The sequence below is a fragment of the Falco rusticolus genome, chromosome 19 (genome assembly GCF_015220075.1).
Source record: "Falco rusticolus isolate bFalRus1 chromosome 19, bFalRus1.pri, whole genome shotgun sequence".
Lineage (NCBI taxonomy): Eukaryota > Metazoa > Chordata > Aves > Falconiformes > Falconidae > Falco > Falco rusticolus.
This window is the reverse complement of record NC_051205.1, coordinates 508122-527258: the sequence shown is the minus strand read 5'-3', so window position 1 is coordinate 527258 and position 19137 is coordinate 508122. Positions and strand designations below refer to the sequence as shown.

The 19137-nt window shown below is 41.6% G+C and overlaps 1 protein-coding gene across 3 annotated transcripts; it reads right to left on the bottom strand.

Moving 5' to 3' along the window:
* Positions 1 to 2467: 2467 nt before the first annotated feature.
* On the bottom strand, positions 2468 to 17962 carry LOC119159218 (methanethiol oxidase-like). Of its 3 annotated transcripts, none has more exons than XM_037411848.1 (12): positions 17689 to 17962; positions 12346 to 12399; positions 11197 to 11309; positions 9881 to 10066; positions 8187 to 8307; positions 7287 to 7469; positions 7012 to 7190; positions 5787 to 5865; positions 5173 to 5294; positions 4909 to 5001; positions 3829 to 3947; positions 2468 to 3199 (listed from the first exon to the last, which is right to left on the bottom strand). In XM_037411848.1, exons 1-12 carry the CDS (start codon positions 17690 to 17692, stop codon positions 3037 to 3039), a joined length of 1416 nt encoding a protein of 471 aa, XP_037267745.1. In that variant the 5' UTR covers positions 17693 to 17962; the 3' UTR covers positions 2468 to 3036. The 3 variants fall into 3 exon arrangements, with proteins under 3 accessions (XP_037267745.1, XP_037267747.1, XP_037267746.1); XM_037411850.1 differs by lacking the exon at positions 17689 to 17962 and adding an exon at positions 17579 to 17601; XM_037411849.1 differs by lacking the exon at positions 17689 to 17962 and adding an exon at positions 16877 to 16971.
* Between the last annotated feature and the right edge of the window lie 1175 nt (positions 17963 to 19137).

Below are 19137 nucleotides of genomic sequence, written 5' to 3'. Positions count from 1 at the left end.
TCTATAAGTTTCCCAGCTACTAATTGGGATCCAGATGCTGCTGTCCTCTCACACTTTTTGAAAATATTACAAAGAGAATCTCTTTTTTATATTAACACATCTACTAGTCTTTGATATGTCCTGGTAGCAGAAATATAAATGAACCTGCTATCTCAAATTAACAATCAGTGAGTGAAAACCAGTAAACTGTAACTTGGGAAGGAACAGACAAGCTGCACTGTGCCCTCCTGTGGCCACCTGGAAGATCATCTACCACCTTTAAAGCCAAAAACAAGTCACACTGATGCACTCGGAGGCAGTTTGGAAGTATGTGGACTGCAGAAGGCTAGTTTAAACATGGAGAAAACATGTTTACAGGTTTCTTCACAGTCCTACCTACCTCCCAATAGATCATGATTTCAGCAAATAGTACGAAATAGCGTGTGCAGACCCAGAGTTTTGTGTGCCTGTGAGTGAGGATGGGTTTTGGCCAGTGCGTGAAACCTCTACAGTACTGCTGAGGGAACATCTTTTTTGACCCACCAGATATCTGGACCTGCTCTGTGTTCACCAAATTATTTTGTTCCACTGCCTGTGTTTCTTCCACTTTGATAAGTGTGAGAGAGGCAACGGTCAGTCATTGGGTTAAGGTCTCACAACCCCTTCAGAGACTCCCCAGACAGCAGGCATTTGGCTTAATGACTGGAATTCTGGGGTCTGTTTCCAATGGCCTCTGACTGCGGGTATTTACCATGGCCAGGTCCCCTGAGAAGCCTCCTTATAGCCAGTGAAGCTGTCACTACAGTCACGTGAGTCCACGGTAAAGCTCACCTTGTAATAAAGTAAACCCAAACAGACACACATACTAAAAGCAGAATCTCTGCTATGGACATGGATCCCACAGGCACGGTGAGACCCACTGGTTTCTTCCCAGAATCACAAGAAACTCTCTACTCACAGCTTACCTTTTCCAGCACCTTGATTAGCACACATTAGTGAAAATGAAATTTTAATGCAAGCAAGTACCACACTTTGCTTTTCCTTCTGTAAGTACCTTTTTGTATTTAACATTTGCCTTTTACAAGGAGTAGAAGCAATCCGCACTTCAGCAACTGTACACACTCGTATTCAGGGGCATTTCCAACGGGGATTTCAGGGACTCAGACTGGGATGCTCGCTGTAGTTGGAATGAGAGACCCCAGTCACCTTGCAATGCACTGGTGGACTGAGAAAAGCAAGTTGAGAAGACTAACAAGTTTGTGATTTGTGGAAAATCATGGCCTAAAATGGGTAGTAGAGTGAGAGAAATTCCTCGATGTACTTCTGCCTGAAAGCAGGGTGCAGGCTGCCCACACGTGGCCATGTGGAAGATCATGTACCTTTTCCAATTTTAAATGCTCAGTCATATAGGAAAGAGGTGCAGAAAAAAAATACAGGCTCCAGTAGTACTGGCTGGTAGCAAAGGATTTGCTAACAAAGCAGTGACTTCCTGGGACATGAGGAGATTGTTCAGACACTAAGCACTCGCTGTACCCACTCAGTGTGGACTATTAGTAGCATTTACATTGGTTAGCAGTGTATACTCCATTCTTGAAACCAGCCCCTTTGCAAGGAAAACAATGGGTCCTTGCAGCAAGATGATTTTAAACATCACTCATTTCTAACAGGAAGCTGCTGAAAATGGGATTTTACATCAGAGACAGGTAGCTACAACACCAAGTCAGTTAGAAAGCTTTCTGGCTTCACGAGGTCCTAACAGAACTGCATGTCGCAGGTTTCAAAGAAACCAAGTGGCAGCAGTCCAGCTGCTCTACATTAAAAACACAAATTGAACTCTCAAAGCCTGGTTCCAAATACGTTAGGCAAGACAGTAAGCAGCTATGTACAGAATGAAGTCTTGATCATAAAGATCTGTCAGCTAGATGAGGGTTTTGCTGTGGAAGCACAGTAAAAGTCGGAAAAACATGTAGCCAAAAGGCTGCAGCGGGCAGTCCCATTAACACACTGCTCCTCCGGCATTGCTGATGCGATTCCAGCGTTACAACTGGCAATGCTAAAGCTCAGCAGGAAACGGCAGAGGCTGGCAATGGACACCGATGGGAGAGCAACAGATCCAGAGAGGCAGAAAAGAGAATCAGACCCAAGAAACAGCTTAGGGGAGATGCAGTGGGAACTGGCAACAGAAGAAAGGATGGACTTGTTAAGTGCTTGTCTGTTCAAGAAGTTGCAAGACACCTGTAAGGCACCTGCTGCTAGCACTACGTGGCTTTGCCAAAGCGTGCAGGAAAGTTTTCTCCAGTCTTAGAAAACAGAAGATAACCTTTGCTTGCAATAATGGGAACAAAGGTGGTTTCAGTGAAAACAAATTCCTCACCAAAGGATTCCTAAGACAGATGACATTGTTACTTTCTGAAATGACCTTACATTTATGTTCTTTGAAACAGAAAATGCTGAAATACTAAAAAGAAAAAAAAATGCCGCTCCACCCGACAGTAAGAACAATTTTTTTTTTTTTTTTTATAAAATCAGTGCACAAATGTTAAAATATAACCCAGCTCCAGAAACACATGGCTTCAGATTAGATATGCATGATTTTTATGCTGTGTCTGCTGTAAAGCACTGATTACTTTATGAGCAAATTAAGCTTTGCAGGGACAGGACACTTGCTCTGGCATAAACCCATGGAATGGATCCTTCTTATGCTCCTCCACCAACAAACAGTGGCAAGACAAAGTAGCATCAAGCAAGGCAAACAGTCCTTAAAGAAGTGGCGACCTTGGCCTTGAAACCAACAACCAACAGTGATTAGACAGGACCTCATGAAAGGGAAAGGAGTAGAGAAAATGAGGCGTATATCATGTTTCAGAGAGATTCACTTGGCTGCCTTAGAATGAGAAGAAAGTGGAGCTTCAGTGGCTCACCCTAATGGAAGTCTAAATATAGATACAAAGTTCCAGCTGACCCTATTCACCTATATAAAAGGGAAGTGGAGGGCAGAGAGGAGAGAGAGGGGGCAAGAGAAAAAAACCCAACAAAACAAACAGCTCCAGACAACAATTATATCCAGATATCAGAAGTACTGTCTCCACCAGGGTAACGAATCTCATGAGCTAGGACAGGCCCATCAGGTTCCTTCCCAAAATCCACTAGGAAGTTTTTATTCACTTTCAATCCACCTTTTTCAGTATCCACATCAATCTGCAGCATAACAGAGCCTTCCCTGAAAAAGGGACAAGAAAACAGGTATTTGGAAAAGGATTCATACTGGTTGCTCTTCTCTTCCATATTTGGGCAGGATTTGTCTTTGTTTAATATAAAATGGAAAGAATCCCAGATTAAAAATGGGCCTTAGCAGGTCTCAAAAGTGAGTTACACGGCTTCAGCAAAATCTGCAACCTCAAATTAGCCATGAATGAGTGAAAAGTTGTTACTTATAAAGAAACAGGCAAACTGCACTATGCCCTCATGTGGCCACCTGGAAGATCATCATCTCCTTTCTTTAATTCCAAAAAATAGAAAGCCATGCTGATACACTCAAAGGCAGTTTGGAAGTACTACAGATTCCAGGAGGCTAGGTCACATTCACTGCTTTCTTCCCGTTCTTATCTACTTCCAAACAGATCACAATTTCAACAACCAGGGCGTGCAGACCCCGAATTTTGTGTGCCTGATGAGAAGGGATGGATTCTGCCTCGTGGGGTAAAAACATCTAGATTGGTAGGCTGTCTACAAAAAGTTACTGGATTCAGTCTCCCTGTGTGGGAACTTTGCTCTGTGCACCAGTTGGTATATGCATACTGCTATTTAAGAAAGAAATCTTCACCATGGCCTTGCACAAAGTTTTCTTACTTGACAAGATCTGGGTAGAACTGCTTGTCCCATCCACTGTAGAGAGAGCTGGTGACATATAATCTCTTCCCATCCAAACTAAGCTGAATCATCTGAGGTCCACCTGGTATCCTCTTCCCCTAAAATTAGAGAACAAGGTGCTCAAGACAAGCTGCCATGGAGAGTGAACAAGAGAAATGCAACAGCAAGGAGAAACAGAAGAGCATGGCAGGTCCGCTGCTTGGAGGACCATCCAGCGCTCTGAAATCCTTGACACAGTAACACCAAATCCCCTACTGTGGAGAGAGACCAGTTTTTATTTGGAGTCTTATTCCTTACTAACAGGGAGCCTTGAAGCCATTTCAGAGGAGTTCCACTCAATTCACAGAACTAGTAACGCAAGGAAGAAAGGGCTGAAGGGTTCAGGTTGCTGTACTTGGATGGGAGCATCAAAAATCAAGCAAGAGGTGGGTGGTGTAACGCAGCTGCAAATAAGAACACGTCTATGCTGCAGCTAGGTCACAGTTTGCACTACAAAGAAAAGGAGTACGTGGACCTTCCTGAAACTGCCTTCAGTGGCCAACAGATCTTAGCCATGACCGTGTTCCGTTCTTATACATCCTGACACTTTCCATAGGTAGCTGCCTTGACAGTAATAATATTAATGCACATTGATAATGACCAGAGATAATTAGCACTCTTTCATTTTTCTACCATGATGCCAGGTGCTATCAAAGTCTCTACACACCCCACTGAAGAATGAGCTGGTTTCAGTTGTTGAAAGATTATCAGAAGCAATGCTGGCAGTGTGATGAATGCGCACTGCCTTAGCTTTAAACTAACTAGCTAACAGCAGCAGGGAAGCTGTAATTACACAGGCTTCAGTACAGGTGAACAGCTTGTCCAATCCCACCAGGGACCCAGAACATTTACCAGGATTTACTACCTCGAAATGTGATACCTGCCCAGGCTGTAAGCCAAGACACAAACTAGCCCAGATGCAGCTTTACACGTTGTGCATTTGACTGAGGTGTGTAGGGATATTTTAAAACTGATTACAATTAGCAGAGCACTGACAACATGCACGTTAGGAAAACTTACTTTTATCACAAGTGGCTCTGGCTGACACTGCAATTCCTTGTCTTCCACAACAGTTACAGGTCCACCTTTTGTGATGCTGCCTCCCAGAAACACCTGTAACCAGGGGAATGTGTGAGGACAGGCATCGGCTGTTGAAGGAACATGCAAGCAATATAGCCACAATTCTCAAGCAAAAGTAAATTGTCATTTTCTCCTTTTAAAAAGGAAAGAAATAAGCAGACCATACTGCCCTTGCACATGACAGCTTTTCTGATGGTGGCTTACCTGCCCCACCAGCCTGGGCTTGCGGGTGTCAGAGATGTCGTACTGGCGGATGTCTCCGTGCAGCCAGTTGCTGAAGTACAGGAACCTGTCATCCAGCGAGATGAGGATATCCGTAATAAGACCTTCAAGAAAATATTCAGCAGCAAACTCAGGAAAAGGACAGAATCAGCAACAAACAAGACCGCAAGCCTGTTATCTTTCAAAATTCCAGTCACAGTAGCCTCAGAAAAATAAGTTAAGATATGGGTTGAACAAACACAATGAACCTTGGAAGCCCAGTACCTACTCAGAGGAGGTTCAGGCTCTACCAGCATTCCCAGGAGCGCTCCTGAATACTGTGAGCTCATGCTGAAAGACCCAAACTCCAAGTATTTTTTCTAGAGAAACTGACCTTGTGCACTGAGCAGTGTGGGAGCAGAGGCCTGGCAACCTCCTACCAGGTAGCTCATAAGCAAAGGCTAATCAGAAGTGTTACACAAAGAACCCAAACAGAAATTTAGTATTTTACCAGGGAAGTGTTTGCCATTTAAGGATAAGATTTTGCAAAAAGCTTACACTGTACCAGGGAACTGAAGACAACACCCCATTTATTTTCCAAGCATGCTCACACTAACCAGGCATGTCAGGGAGAAGCCATCCTTGCACCTTCTTGCTGGGTACTTCAATCACCTTCTCTGCTGCCCAGTCTCCTTTCTGCAGAAGGAACAGGAGAGAACACAGCCTTATTACTGCCAATATGTTAGCCAAGAGGGCTCAGCTATGTGTGACAGAGGGAGGAGAAGCAAATAGTGCTATTTATTTAACAGGGCCTGGTACAGAGCTGATATGCACACTGCAAATAAGTGTTACCAAGGGGTGAGGATGGTAACTATACTGCCAGGGAGAACGTTAATGATTATACTATGCAACATCATCTCAAACCAATTGCTGTAACAGTAGCAGGTGTCCTGTCCGTCTCCAGCTTGCCCTCTAAAATGGCAGCAGCTCTACTCCCCTGTCAATGACCCCACTGCTCTCCCTCCCTTCTCTACCTTCTGATCTCCCCTACACTTCCAAACACCGGCTGAGCAGCAGGCAGCACACACTGACACCGGTGACAAGTTCTGCATGTTCTGATTAGCTGTCCAATTGATACATGTTAAAAGATGTGCAGATGTGACACTTAGGGACATGTTTTAATGGTGGTCTTGCCAGTGCTATATTAATGGTTGGACTGGATGATCTTAAAGGTCTTTTCCAACCTAAATGATTCTGTGATTTTATTTTTCTATGTTTGTTGACCAGCTTGCAGGCCAGAAAGCAAGCCATTGAGCTAATGCTGCAGTGCCTTCCTCAGTGCAAGCATTCATTAGATTGCCTCCTGTTCAAGTGATCGCTAATGCTCCCATCATTGGAAAGACCTTCCCCTCTTTCAGATTTTCATTAATTGTGATTACATTGATAGACTCATCATCATGGAGGGCATGACAATTGGAAGTGGGGCTGACAGATCAGCACCATGATCTCTTAAGTCCTGCTTCCTTTCAGGATCAGGCTGTTAAGAGATTTGTATGCTGGACATCAGCAATACGGCTGCAGAGAACCTCAGAATGCCTACCAGCTGCCACTGCTCAGAGATGAGGGACTACACAGTAGCTTCATAAAGCCACGGCAGTGGCTTGTATGCATGCTGTCATTAGGAGGTTTGTTCTCTGACACAACGTTACAGCTCGGTTAGAATTAGACTAGAATTAGGAGCCGTATTATTTAATCTGAATTCTACTATTTGCTGTGTGATCAGTGAATTTCTGAAACAACTAGGTTTGAGCTTCTGTGCTTGCCCCTGCTTTCATTACCTACCTCTGTCTTGTAGAACCGATGCACTGCACTACTCAGAGCACATCCAACAAACCCTTCTGCAGCAGCTGGATTGTGGAGGAATCGAATTTCCAAAGGTATGGAGCCTTTCCCTAAGTCGATTGCCTGAATGTAGGTGCGAGTGCTCCAGTCCCACACATTAATGTGGCAGCCATAATGCCCTAACGGACAAGGTCAGACAAAGATAAGCACAGAAGAGACTATTTTAGCAAAGAGTTAAGTTTTACTTTTGAGAGTTTAAACAAATGCTCCCTCACCTCTCTCTATATCAGCTGGGTTAAACCCATCTGCCAAGGCTTTTGGGGTTCCCCATTCCGTGCTCATCATGACATTATGTCGTGGCTGATACCAGAAGTCATAACCCAGGGAGGGTACCTTTTCCCCATTCTCCCAATTTCCTTTCACTTCAAAGGTCTCTCCGTCCAGCAAAATAAAGCCACCTGAAACAAAAACCAAAGAAAATTGTTTGAAGACACTCACACAGATCCACAGCTTTAACTAAGTTAAATAATATATTAATATTTAAATGACTATTTTCTAAACATGCTGTAAAATGCAACCCTATGCTTAAGGAAAATTCTGTGATTCTGTTGGTTTTGCTTTTGTGGCCTAAAGCAAATGAAAGGTGGATTTTTAAAGAACTTTATCACATTGTAATTAATTTTTTAAGCTTCAGTTTGCTCTTCTTCTACTCAAGTCATTCCAATATATCCGATAGCCCTCCTAGAGTACATTTCAATTAAGGGATATCTTAGAGAAGATGCTGGAGGAGTCACCCCTGATTTTCTTTGCTTGCCACCAGTATCCTTGAATGACGTACGTAATACACATGTCTTCGAGGGCATGCTTGCCCGCAGTCCAGAAGACAAAGACCCTGTGAAAAGGAGCAGGGCTCCCCACTTACCATCTGAAGTATATTTCTTCTAATAGCTAGTATTTCTCTTAGATGTCAGGTGGTTTACATCTGAATAGGTAACAAAATTTATATACAAGAATCCTTCAAAAGTTTTAAATAGGAAATGCAATCTCAAATAGCTGGAGAGGCTTAATTTTCATTAGACGATGAGGATTTAGGTTGGCAACAGCCACCTGTACTTTGGGAGTGTGATACTTCTACGGCACGAGTACTTTTCTAGAGTAATGAAGGGAATTAATACCTTTTCCATTGCCAGCAGGGTCTCCCAAACAGCTGATTAAGATGTCACCGCTGCCCAGACAGTGAGAGGTGTGAGGATTAGCCACGTTACACTTCCAGAATAACTCCACTGGCTCAACAATCTAAAATGAGTACACACAGTCACCTTCACTGAGATCACAAGAGAATACCAGTTCCACCCTTAACAGATTAAGTTTCAAAGAGTGAGGAAGGAGCGTGAATGGAGTATGTGTGAGGGTGACTGGTTCTTTCACTATTGTGTTTTTTGAGTACCTGTCACCTGCTGCTTTCTACTCTGCCCAGTTACACAGTACCAACCATGACACTTACCTGCTCTTCTCAAAAATATAAACAGCAAGAGCTGAATGGTCAGAATCAGTCTAATTTGTGCATCAGTGAGACACTGACATCTGCGTTTGTTTTAATTAGTATCAGCAGCAGAAATACCACTTGTGCAATATTCAGACATCAGCTCTCACTGGAATTCTAGCAGTTCAGAGGCGGGGGGGGATGGAAATCTTAGAGGCTTGCCAGAGACTCAGTGTGAAACAAAATTCACTGTACAAGAAGAGACCTTTGGGGGTTTTATTCCACCGCATTGATAGTTAAAGGCTGGCAAGGCTCTACAGAACTCAAAACTGAAAGACTGAATGGGAGTATTTGCAAGTGGGGTGGGACAAAAAAACACTTTAAAGTTTCCTTACATTCCATGTTATGACCTGTCTTCAAACTGTATTTTTTATAACTAAATTTGTCTCTGCCAAACCTGGATCTCTGTACTGAAGTTCCACACGTTGCTGCACGATTCATCTGACCAAGTATAGACGCTGACAGTATGTGTATTTACATCTGAGCTAATCCTCTATGCTTACTTTATAGTCAGTGAAAAGAAACAAACACTTCAAGACACAATTCCTTTACCCTAAAACAGTTTTCTAAGCCAGGTTAGACAAATCTGACTCCAGCAATGCCTATCCTTTTTCACTGACTGTAACAAGAATCTAAACAGTCAGACATGGAAAAGTTTAAGTCTATATCCAAACCTGTATCTATGCCAATATCTGTATCTCTGCCAAATTAATTCTATTGCAGTGGAAATTTTCTTTTGGGAAAATTCCAATTGTTTTCATGAACAAGGATTTAGAAAAATGTTTATTTCCCTATATTAAAACATTTTCTTTATTTTTTCTTTTTAAAAAAATCTACATATTGCATATTGAGGAACCAAGGATTACAAATCAAGGAAGAGGTGTCCTTTACAGAAGAGATCTGGTTTTGCTCAGTGAAAATCCAATCAAATTTGAACTCATCTCTAAAAAACATACAATCTACATATGCTCAGCTGAATGTGTCATGTAGGAGTTTGCCTCATCATCTTGTAGTCAAAACCAATAACACAGTGTGCAACTACTTTAATTGAAATTCATACTGCAGAGGCAGGCTAAATTCTGGAACTTCCTAATTTTTCAGTGTTTGATACCACATTTACTCACACTTCTTTAGTGCAAGATTTTTTTGGTGTAGTTTATCAATAAACTGTAGGAGTTTCAAAACACCCCCAAGTGCCTAATGCTTGACAAAAATTTGCGTAGCAATTCTGGCTCTCCTATTCTAATTTGAAGTTGGAATCCCTAATATCACCATCTCTTGGTCAAATAAGAAATAAAACCCCATCTTAAAGTCACCTAAATATACCTTATGGATTCTAGGAGCTCGTGAGTCTGTTCCCACATCCACCACATAAATTCGAGAAGAGATCAGACTTGGTAGAATCAGGCAATTTCTTTTCTTTGTGGCATCCCCAAAGCAGCTGCTGCAGGCATTCCACCCTGAATGATGGAGCTCATCCTTAAGATTCGGCATGGGCAGGCGATGGATCACCTACAAAGTCAAGAGACAGACTTAAGATTCAGTCTGGTGTAAGTTTTCCCCTAGGCAAAGAAATGGGTCTTTATGTCAAAGCATAAATTAATAAAGAGCAGAAGGAAACTGCTATTTGTTATTCAGGAAGCACATTCAGCCTGAGGTATGCAGAGCTGAAGCTGTAAAATGGGAGAAGAAGGTTGGACATCAGGATTGCATGGCATTTGTTAAATGTTGTATGCTATTCCATTAACCCCAAAAAGACTCTTATCTAAATAAGGAGACACACAATAATGATATGGAAAAAACTAACAGAAAAAAAACCACCATTTGCTCATGTGCTGCAAGACTCTGACTGTATAAGATTTACTTAATTACAGCTGGGACTGACTGTACCAAACTGTCACGTTAATTTGCACTCCTGCTTCTGATTTTTACTTTTCCACTGTATAACTAAGAAAATTTGAAAGACTGCAGCTAAGTTTTGTCAAAGTTTTAGGAGATTTGTGTCCTCTACTCCTCCACAATAAAACTCTAAGCAGTAGCTATAAAAAAAATAAGAACAAATTATCAAAATTTTTGTTATCAAACCAGATGTGCTGCTCCTTAAACACACAGAGATCAGAGTCCAAAGTGTCTTCAGTAATTTGAGTCACACAAGCACTGCATGTTTAAATGCAGTTTAGTGTACACTATTTGCAGTAACAAACTGAGGAGCTTAGTCAGTTTTACCAATATTTTGGATCTGGTATATTGGTATCTACCTACACACAGCTTTCCATTTATGCAGTAAATGGATTACATTTATAATGCCTAATGTGTAGAATTTCCCAGGGTATCAGACATCCAACTTCATAAAGTCTGTCTATACTACAAGGAAATTGCCACCTTCTTGAGCTTAATACTCATGCTCAGTATAGATCAGTAATGGTGTTATAAAAAGAACTATTAAAATACTAAGCACAAAAACGCTCTGAAAGCGTCTTGAGACCAACAAGATAAATGTTAGCTTTGAGTAACCCAGTAAGAAAAACACCAGAGGATTTGACTGGTTCTCAACACAACTATCTACTTGAAAATGATTCTGTGAACCCCAATATTCACCACCCTAGGAAACAGAGCACTGGAGCCATTCTACACACAGGTACCTGACAATAGTGCGGAGACTTGGGGTCAACGTCCACAGTGGCCAGGTAGTCAGGCTTCTCTATCCCAGTGTTTCTGTAGATACAGGGCAGATACACAATCTCCTCCCGGGGACCTTTCAAAGCAAAAGTCTTGTTTAATGTGTCACAATAAACCAATTTTACAAAAAGCTATGGTCAACTTTAAGAGAATCTTCTCTGGATTTAATCTCTCTATCTCAAAATTTTGATTCTTCCTAGAAAGCTGAACCTCAATATTTCTATTTGATGGAGAAACACTAGTAGTATGTAGTCTGAGCAGCCGGAAACGGCCAAGAATAAGTGCTTACTCAGCTGTGGGGCCCTTCCACTCCCTTGCCTTCCTAATGTAAGAGGCTCTGGGGATGCAATTATTTTCCTGAAAAAGGACAGTGGTGGAGACCACCTTCCCACCTGCAAGGCCATGTCAAGCCTCTCCTGTCTCCATCACACAAGCGATGATTCCCTGGTGCCAGGGCCTGGATTTCAGTCTACCTATGCCAAAAGCCTACTTATTACAATCTAGAAAATTAAGGCTTTTAAAATATATCAAAGGACTCAAGATGAAATTCAGACGCTATTAAAAGCTACAGCAAAATGCCTCAAGGGCTTTAGTGCATTTCGGGATTTAGCCAGACACTTCTGGGAAGAGCAGAACATAACTTTTGTACAGCTACAAGCAGATGAGGAGCTTGCTGTTAAACTACATCACACCAAATACCCTACGGCCCTTTCTCCTATTTTCCCCTTCTGCCCTAGACAGTCACTTGTTTTTATGGAAGAGTCTCAGGGCATCTATAAAGGTCTCCATCCAAAAAACATCAACAAAACTTTTATTTTTAGGTTAAATACTTGCTCCCAATACTCTGAAAGCTATAGTGTCCTATAGCCATGCACACATCTAAACCCCGACCCACCTTGGGTTTAGTGCTATGATTTAGTGAATCATGCTAACAGAGCTTACATGCTTTGCCCAAAATCAGGTACAAAATGAAGTGAAATCTGACATTTAAATTCTTCTTGGCCTTGCTAATTAGTGAGCCACTCTGGAAGGCATCTACCTAGTCTTCCCCTAATCTGAAAACAATTCCTTTACTGATGGCCTGGATTTAGGAAAGATGTTACAGTACTTGCCTTTCATGGCATCCAGAGGAGTTGCATATCCTGGACCACATGCTCCGCATTTTGCTGATTAGAAGGGAAAAAAAAGAAGTTATTTTAATCTCCAAATTATTTTAAAGCATATCTCTAAAAGAACATTGGTGTCACATTCAGAAATTGACAAATCTTAGATCCAATTCTTACATTGCCAAACACCTGTAAGTCTCACTGACTCCAGTCAGCGTTAGGGTTACTTGAGTTTCTGAAAATGTACACAATGTGACACTCCACACTCAAAAGTGATGGGAAACTGGGGTCTTCATTTCAAGGAGTTCAGCCTCACAATTTTAAAGCACATTCATATATGACAAGGGTCTGGCATTTAAGAAAATTTTGTTAAATGTTTTACAGAGAGCTGCTGAATCACTGCCAGATGAGTAAGTAGACAGATTGCCCAATTTGAACAACTCATTTTATTATTACTGGAAAGCCTCCAGTCTTTCTCTGCATATAAATGTTGAAGAAGTGGTTATTTTTAAGGATTTACAGCCCGGAGAAGAGGTGATACTGCAGGTGTCCAGAAAGGACAAGAGGAAGGGAAATTATGAACCATCCCACCTTCTCTCTATTAAAAACTCAGCTCCCCACCTCTGCTTTCACACCACGGTTGGAGCTGCCAGAAACCTCTCTGGACTGGCGTTCCTCGTTCACCACTTCCCGCACAGCAACTACATCACGAATCAGACAACTGAGTGGGGAAACTATGGTTTTAAGAAGCTAGAAAGGGAATCCAAATGTCCTCCAGAGAAGAGAACCCCACAGAAGCAGAAGGACCACGTCTGGCTTGAGGCTAGGCTCTGCACTAGGAGAAACGTGCCATTTTGCAGAAGGCAGAAGACTGAGAAGCAACGTTCTTCTGTACCGGGAGTCAAAACCACCCGACACATCTGGGGGTCTCTACGCACAAACCCTCAACATTTCAACGGGGACAGCAACCGCAGCGGCTGTCATCTACAGCTTCTCTGCCTGCAAAGTGAGGAGTTCCCTGCCAAAAAGACAGGGCTCCTATATTAGGATCTTACAGAATTAACGGCTTGATCCTCAGCAGCCTTAAAGCACTGCCCACTGCAAACCTGTAATATTTACAACCATTTCAGCTTACTTCTAAAAATTGTCTTAGCTCCCTTTGTATCTGTTTGGATCCTAATCAACACCCAAGTAAAAATTACATTAAAACAGCCTCATACACCATGATTTCTACTCTAACATAGTCAACAGAACCTACATGCTCAGGACTGAATCAATAAATTGTTGGCTAGAATTAAGAAAATATTGAGAAAATATTCCTTTAAGGGGTAGTTACAACACATTGCAAGTTTATAAGCTTAACTGACGCATATAAATCTCTACTTTTCTAGAGCCAGGGAGCTGCAGGCCTGCTGAACACAATGCAGGAAGCTTGTGCTCCATTCCGAAATGGAACTAGTATATCATCAGCTGTTTAAAACACAAAAATATACAAGTGCTGTGCAGCAGGATGCCAGCGTATTTTTTCAACATGACATGAAGTGCAATGCATGTTGACAGAAGCAAAACCACAGTATAGTTGCCTCCCTCTGTACCTCAAGTGTCTATAATAAAAATAAGCAAACCAGCTAATTATTTGCCATTCTCTGATATTTAAAATGAGAAATTTATAGCAACAGTTTATTTCAGAATGCCACAGATCTAAGATTTCAGATCCAGAGGCAGTGACAGCTCCAGTGCCCATTTAATTACGGAGCCTTTCTCCGAAGGCAAAATGCTTCAAGCAATCCACTTGCTGCATGCGGAGGCTCCCAACTTCATAGCCAGCATCTTCTCAAAAAGACTAATTTAGTACTTTACGTTTAATTTCACATTCCTTGTGAAACATTTTTATCTGAAAACACAAAATATGAAGTTTGCTTTGTTCCATTTATGTCTAAGCCATAATTTAAACTTTATTCCAATTTTCTCAATCACCTAAATTAGCAGGAACTCAGTATGCATTAGACCACAGCTTAATTAGCATTGCAAATGTAGTTTTCTGCAGATTACTTTGAGAAAAAGATTATTTGTGCCAAATTGTTTTCCAGAGAAAACATACAGCAAGATGATGAACGTTTTATCTTCCTTGTTCTCATACACGGTTTTTACTCCTTTCCCTCTGATCTTGTTCAAACACCCTTTTATTCGGAACCATTGTATCTAACTGCCTGCAGATATCTGTGGATGACGCAAGCCTCTCCGTGTTATACGATGCCAAGCTCATTTGTGAATACAAAATGAGGATTTCCTCATGAAGCTGTGATTTGTACCGTCTTGTAGCAACATGTTAACAACAATATTTATATTGCTATGTTAATAATCCATGGTTAAACATGTTAATATTCCTTGTTAGGTTCCAGATCCCCCGTTAATCTGGCAGCTGACCGAGTGTTTTGAATACCAGGAAGTGGGACAGTATATCACATACATGTGGTTTGCAAACTCCAGCAAGGACAAAAGCATTGAGATTTTTTTTCTGCAGTGCATGTTGCACCTTTACAGGCAAATTCTCTTCTGGGTAGCTTCCCAGCCACAAAGTTCACCTTCCTTGTCTTTCTAAATGAAAGAACATTTCTCTACTACAAATAGCTCATGTGTGAGCTGAATGGGAAGAACATACGCCTTTAGCTTTAAGTGCTTCAGTGTACAATTTTCCTTTTTTCACAAATGAAGTTACAATAAGCTCCACTCCTGCTTACTCTGATGCAGTTATTTGTATATATACACCAAGAGCTGATAAAAATATCACTGTTCCTTTTGTTATCACTATCTACAGCAATTCTCTCTTGTGGAGAGCAAAGGGAATGGAGGAATCCAGTCTAGTTTCCTTTTGCTCTAAATTTTTTCATCTCTTTCCATCTGTCCTGTTCCTCTTTCTAGAGAACAGGAGGGACAGCAAACCAAAGGCAAGTGTCCAGTCCTTCATAAGCCACCAATAATGATCCACAGGTCACTCTGGAAAACTCCATGCAAATCAACAACAAGGTTTGGGGATATTTTGCTACACTTACAACAGCTGAAAATATATAAGCCATCATTTCCCACATAAAGCATAGTAAGGGACTCCCTGCAGCTTTCCATCCACTCAGTAAGTTTCAGACAAAAAAGGAGGCAGTTCTCAATGTCATAAATGTTAAAAGAGCTTCTCTGATGGTGGCAAAAACACCACACACTTTCAGGTGGCAGCGAAGAACAAAACATTTCATTTCCCTCATTTTTTTGAGCACCGAGCTGTACCACAGTGCCAAGTAAGTCCTGTGCAAGGTCCAGGACCGATGACTGCATCTGCCAGCCTAGCAGTCACAGCACAGAAAAACAATCCCGACACCTCTGGGTTCATTTGCCGCTGTTACTGGGGGAGCCAATGCACTGTGCTGCTCTGCGCCTCCGAGCACAAGCGCTTCCTTCGTCAGGCAGCAGATAAAGATGCCCCTCTGCCTGTTCAAGGGCTGTGAAGTCTTGAGAAATACCAAGCTCCTCAGGGCAGAGAAATATCGGGAAATGCAGATCATCCCGAAGGACAACAAACACCACAAAGCATTTTATAAGCAAGATTTAGGAGATAGTTTCATTAAAAACTTTTGAAAGTAGCTTCTTTTTTTTTTTTTTTTTTTATAAAAGGCCGATCTATTTATACTTACCTAATCAGTTCGTTAAGTTCTGAAGTGATATGCAAAGCCTCTGTGCAAGCTGCAGCACGAGCAGACTATATGCAGATTAACCTGGAGTCACCAGTAGTGTGGATAACGAGGTTTATAGATTTACAACAATGGGTAGTAGCATTCTAAAAAAATATCCCACCTGATGAAGTGCAGTTTCATAGTAAATTCAGTAACAATTAACACAAAACAAGTATTCTTTGGTAGTTTGGGTTTAACAGAGTGAAATAATGGAAAGGAGCAGGAAAGACATTGTCTTTTTATTTGTGTATTTTATGGCAGCAGAGCACTTCAGCCACTTAAGAGAAACTATGAAGGTGCCTGAGACTCTTTATAAAGGGAGTTTAGGAGAAATGTGGCAATAAATTAGTTGCCTCTGTTGAGAACTGAAAGTTACATGTAATAAGTCTAGACCAAGCTGGGCTTTTTGTAGAGCCTAAGTAAACAGAAAGTCCTCTGAAGTTAAGATGGATGCATGGCTTAAACACTCACATATTCAAAAATGAAGGTAGGCAAATCTGGTTTATGGTATGATTACGCTAAACTGCTGAAATAAACGCACAAATGGGAAAAAAAAAATTGTGTATCAGCTATACCATACACCTGACAAGACACAGGCCTTACAGAATAAGAGACAGAAGCAGCACATTCTTTCTGAAATAAAGTCTTTTTCCAAGCAACAAATTATGCAAGCAGACGTTAATGATCTGTTCAATTTTTGAAGAGCAGCCTAAGACTTGATCTTCTACACTGCCAAGAGCATACTTTTCCAAACCTTGTGACCAATCAATCACTATCATGCTACTTCAAGTTTTTTGGTGCAGTATTTAACTTACTCTTTCTACACTGCCAAGCCTGACTTCTTGAAGACTGCCACGACCGTTGAGACAAAACTGTTGTTATCACAGGTTACAAAACGAAACCTACAGTTTGCTAGAAAGCAAAGCAAACCAAACGTCATTTATTTTGTAGTATTAGTACTTATAAAAGCACGCAAAGATAAACATTCACCCTAGGCAGATAAACCAGACCAGACACTTCTGCTGAGTCAGAATCGTTGTTTTTGTCTGCGTAATAAGGGCTTTTTTTACTAAGGTCTGCAACCTTACACTGTTCTGTGAAATCACAATGTAACAGTGTCCCCCTTGCAAATTACACTATAATACATTCACATGCAAAACAGCTTCCATCTATTTTAGTCCCCTCCCTCTATTTCCTGGCCCTGGATTCAAAACTGAAAGTCCATACAAATTACATGGTCTATCACAAAAATGTAAGCAAAAAGTTAAATTCCTCAGTTCCCCAGCGATCTTCTTAAGCAGCATTTACATTCACATCAACCACAACAGAAAATCCAAATGCTCATTTCAGTTTCTAAATGCCGAAGTACTAGAAAAGACATTTAATGATAGCATAAAAAGCATTTACTGATAGCATTAAAACTACTCATTTAAAACCACAGGGGTTTTCAATAACTTGAAGTAAACCTTTTAATAGTCAGAGGAAACGCTGAACTTCAGCCCCACGCCTCTCCTTACCAGTCCACCACGCTAACGAACCCACTGGCCCCTGCTTAATGCGTTTCACAGTGCAGAACTGTAACCAAAAGCAGCAGATCCCAGCTGGATCCACAGGCTGGATCTCTTACCCATGTCGGATCGGACGTTCAGGGCTCCCGGGTATGCACAAGAGGAAGGACAGCTGCCTAGGACGGGATGTTTGTGAAGGAAAAGCGTCTCACAGAGGGTCCTATATGCGAGAGTGAAGGGGTGGGCAGGACCAGGGAGAGAAACTGCCAAGGGGAGGATCCAGTGCAGCCGGGAGTGCAGGCGGACAGGGACAGATTCAGTTTCTACTTCCTGGGCAAGAGTGGAGACGCTTTCAAAGCTCAGCTTGAGCCCCTTTCCTCTGCCGCACCTGGCTCCGACACTGCTGCGCTTTCCACCTGCCCCTGTTTATATTCCGGATAAGTTTGTCTGGGTATTTTGTACCCAAATGACTGCCCTCATGCAGAGAGCACCCGCATGCTTTCTAACAGCAAAGGAGGAAACAGTTGTGTTTAAAAACTCTTGATTTTGGGCAATGTTTCAAGTTCACCAGGAGTCAATGCGTTCCAGACTGGATCACAGGTCTCAGTTGCATCTGGTTTGGCAGGGAGCAGTGTTTTTAGTATTTCATGGCCCTTCCCTCCCTTAAACAAGGCAGCTACAAAATGACACCTTGCCAGCTGAAAACTTCACAGGATTACCTCTTGAAGATGATTATCTCAAGATTGGCAGCTGCCCTGAGTATTGGAAAATCTGGATTTCACTCTTTATTCTATCTGGGATTCCGCTAAACTGTCCCTAATAAGAATTAGTCTATTATTTCCCATTGATTTTTTAAAGGACAGTACTTTTTCCCAGGCAATATTCCCTCTGTCATTCCCAAAACATTCTCAAGAGAGAATACCACATTTTACAACCCTGTCCCACTTCTTCTCTGCCTTTTACATAAGCCACCGGTAACAGAAACCGAAAAACTAAACAGTGCTGAAACAGGAGAACTATTTCAGCTATTCCCTCCATTAAGCCAAGAGAGCGTCAGGGAGATCTGATAAACAACCTATAAGTAACCATTTCTGGAGATTTATTTAGTGAACTGAGCCTTTTTTTTCTGATCATGAATTACCACAAGCGCAGTCTGTCAATGTGTTTACCGCTTCAGACTGCTAGCTAAATATTTTGTTCAAACAAATTACTACTCAAAAATGCTTTTCTCTAAATTTTGTTTTCAATACTCCATAGCTGTAGTTAGGTACCCGAACTGCCTGATAGCCTGTCCAAGTCACGTCTCTCTCTTTTGATGGGCTAACTGCTTTGAAACAATTTTTTTTTTTAAAGGCATTTTTATTATTTTGTCCACAAATCCTTAGTGTTTGTTGGACTGTTCATCCTTTGTTAAGAGTCCCACGCATATCCATCACTTTTCCTGGTCTTTTCCTCCTCAGATACCGACTTGTCTGTTTAGGAGTTCCCTTTTTAACTTTTCATTTTAAAACGCTACTTTACTAAACATAAGCTTGATGCAGTGGGGTTTTTTTGAGCCACTATTAAAA

What these genes read in the sequence shown, in the direction of transcription:
- LOC119159218 (XM_037411848.1), bottom strand. An exon ending in ATCGGTTCTACAAGACAGAG is followed by an intron (nt 5,866 to 7,011) that starts GTAGGTAATGAA and finishes TTCCTTCTGCAG; the next exon opens with AAAGGAGACTGGGCAGCAGA. An exon ending in TTCTACCCAGATCTTGTCAA is followed by an intron (nt 3,200 to 3,828) that starts GTAAGAAAACTT and finishes TCCCTTTTTCAG; the next exon opens with GGAAGGCTCTGTTATGCTGC.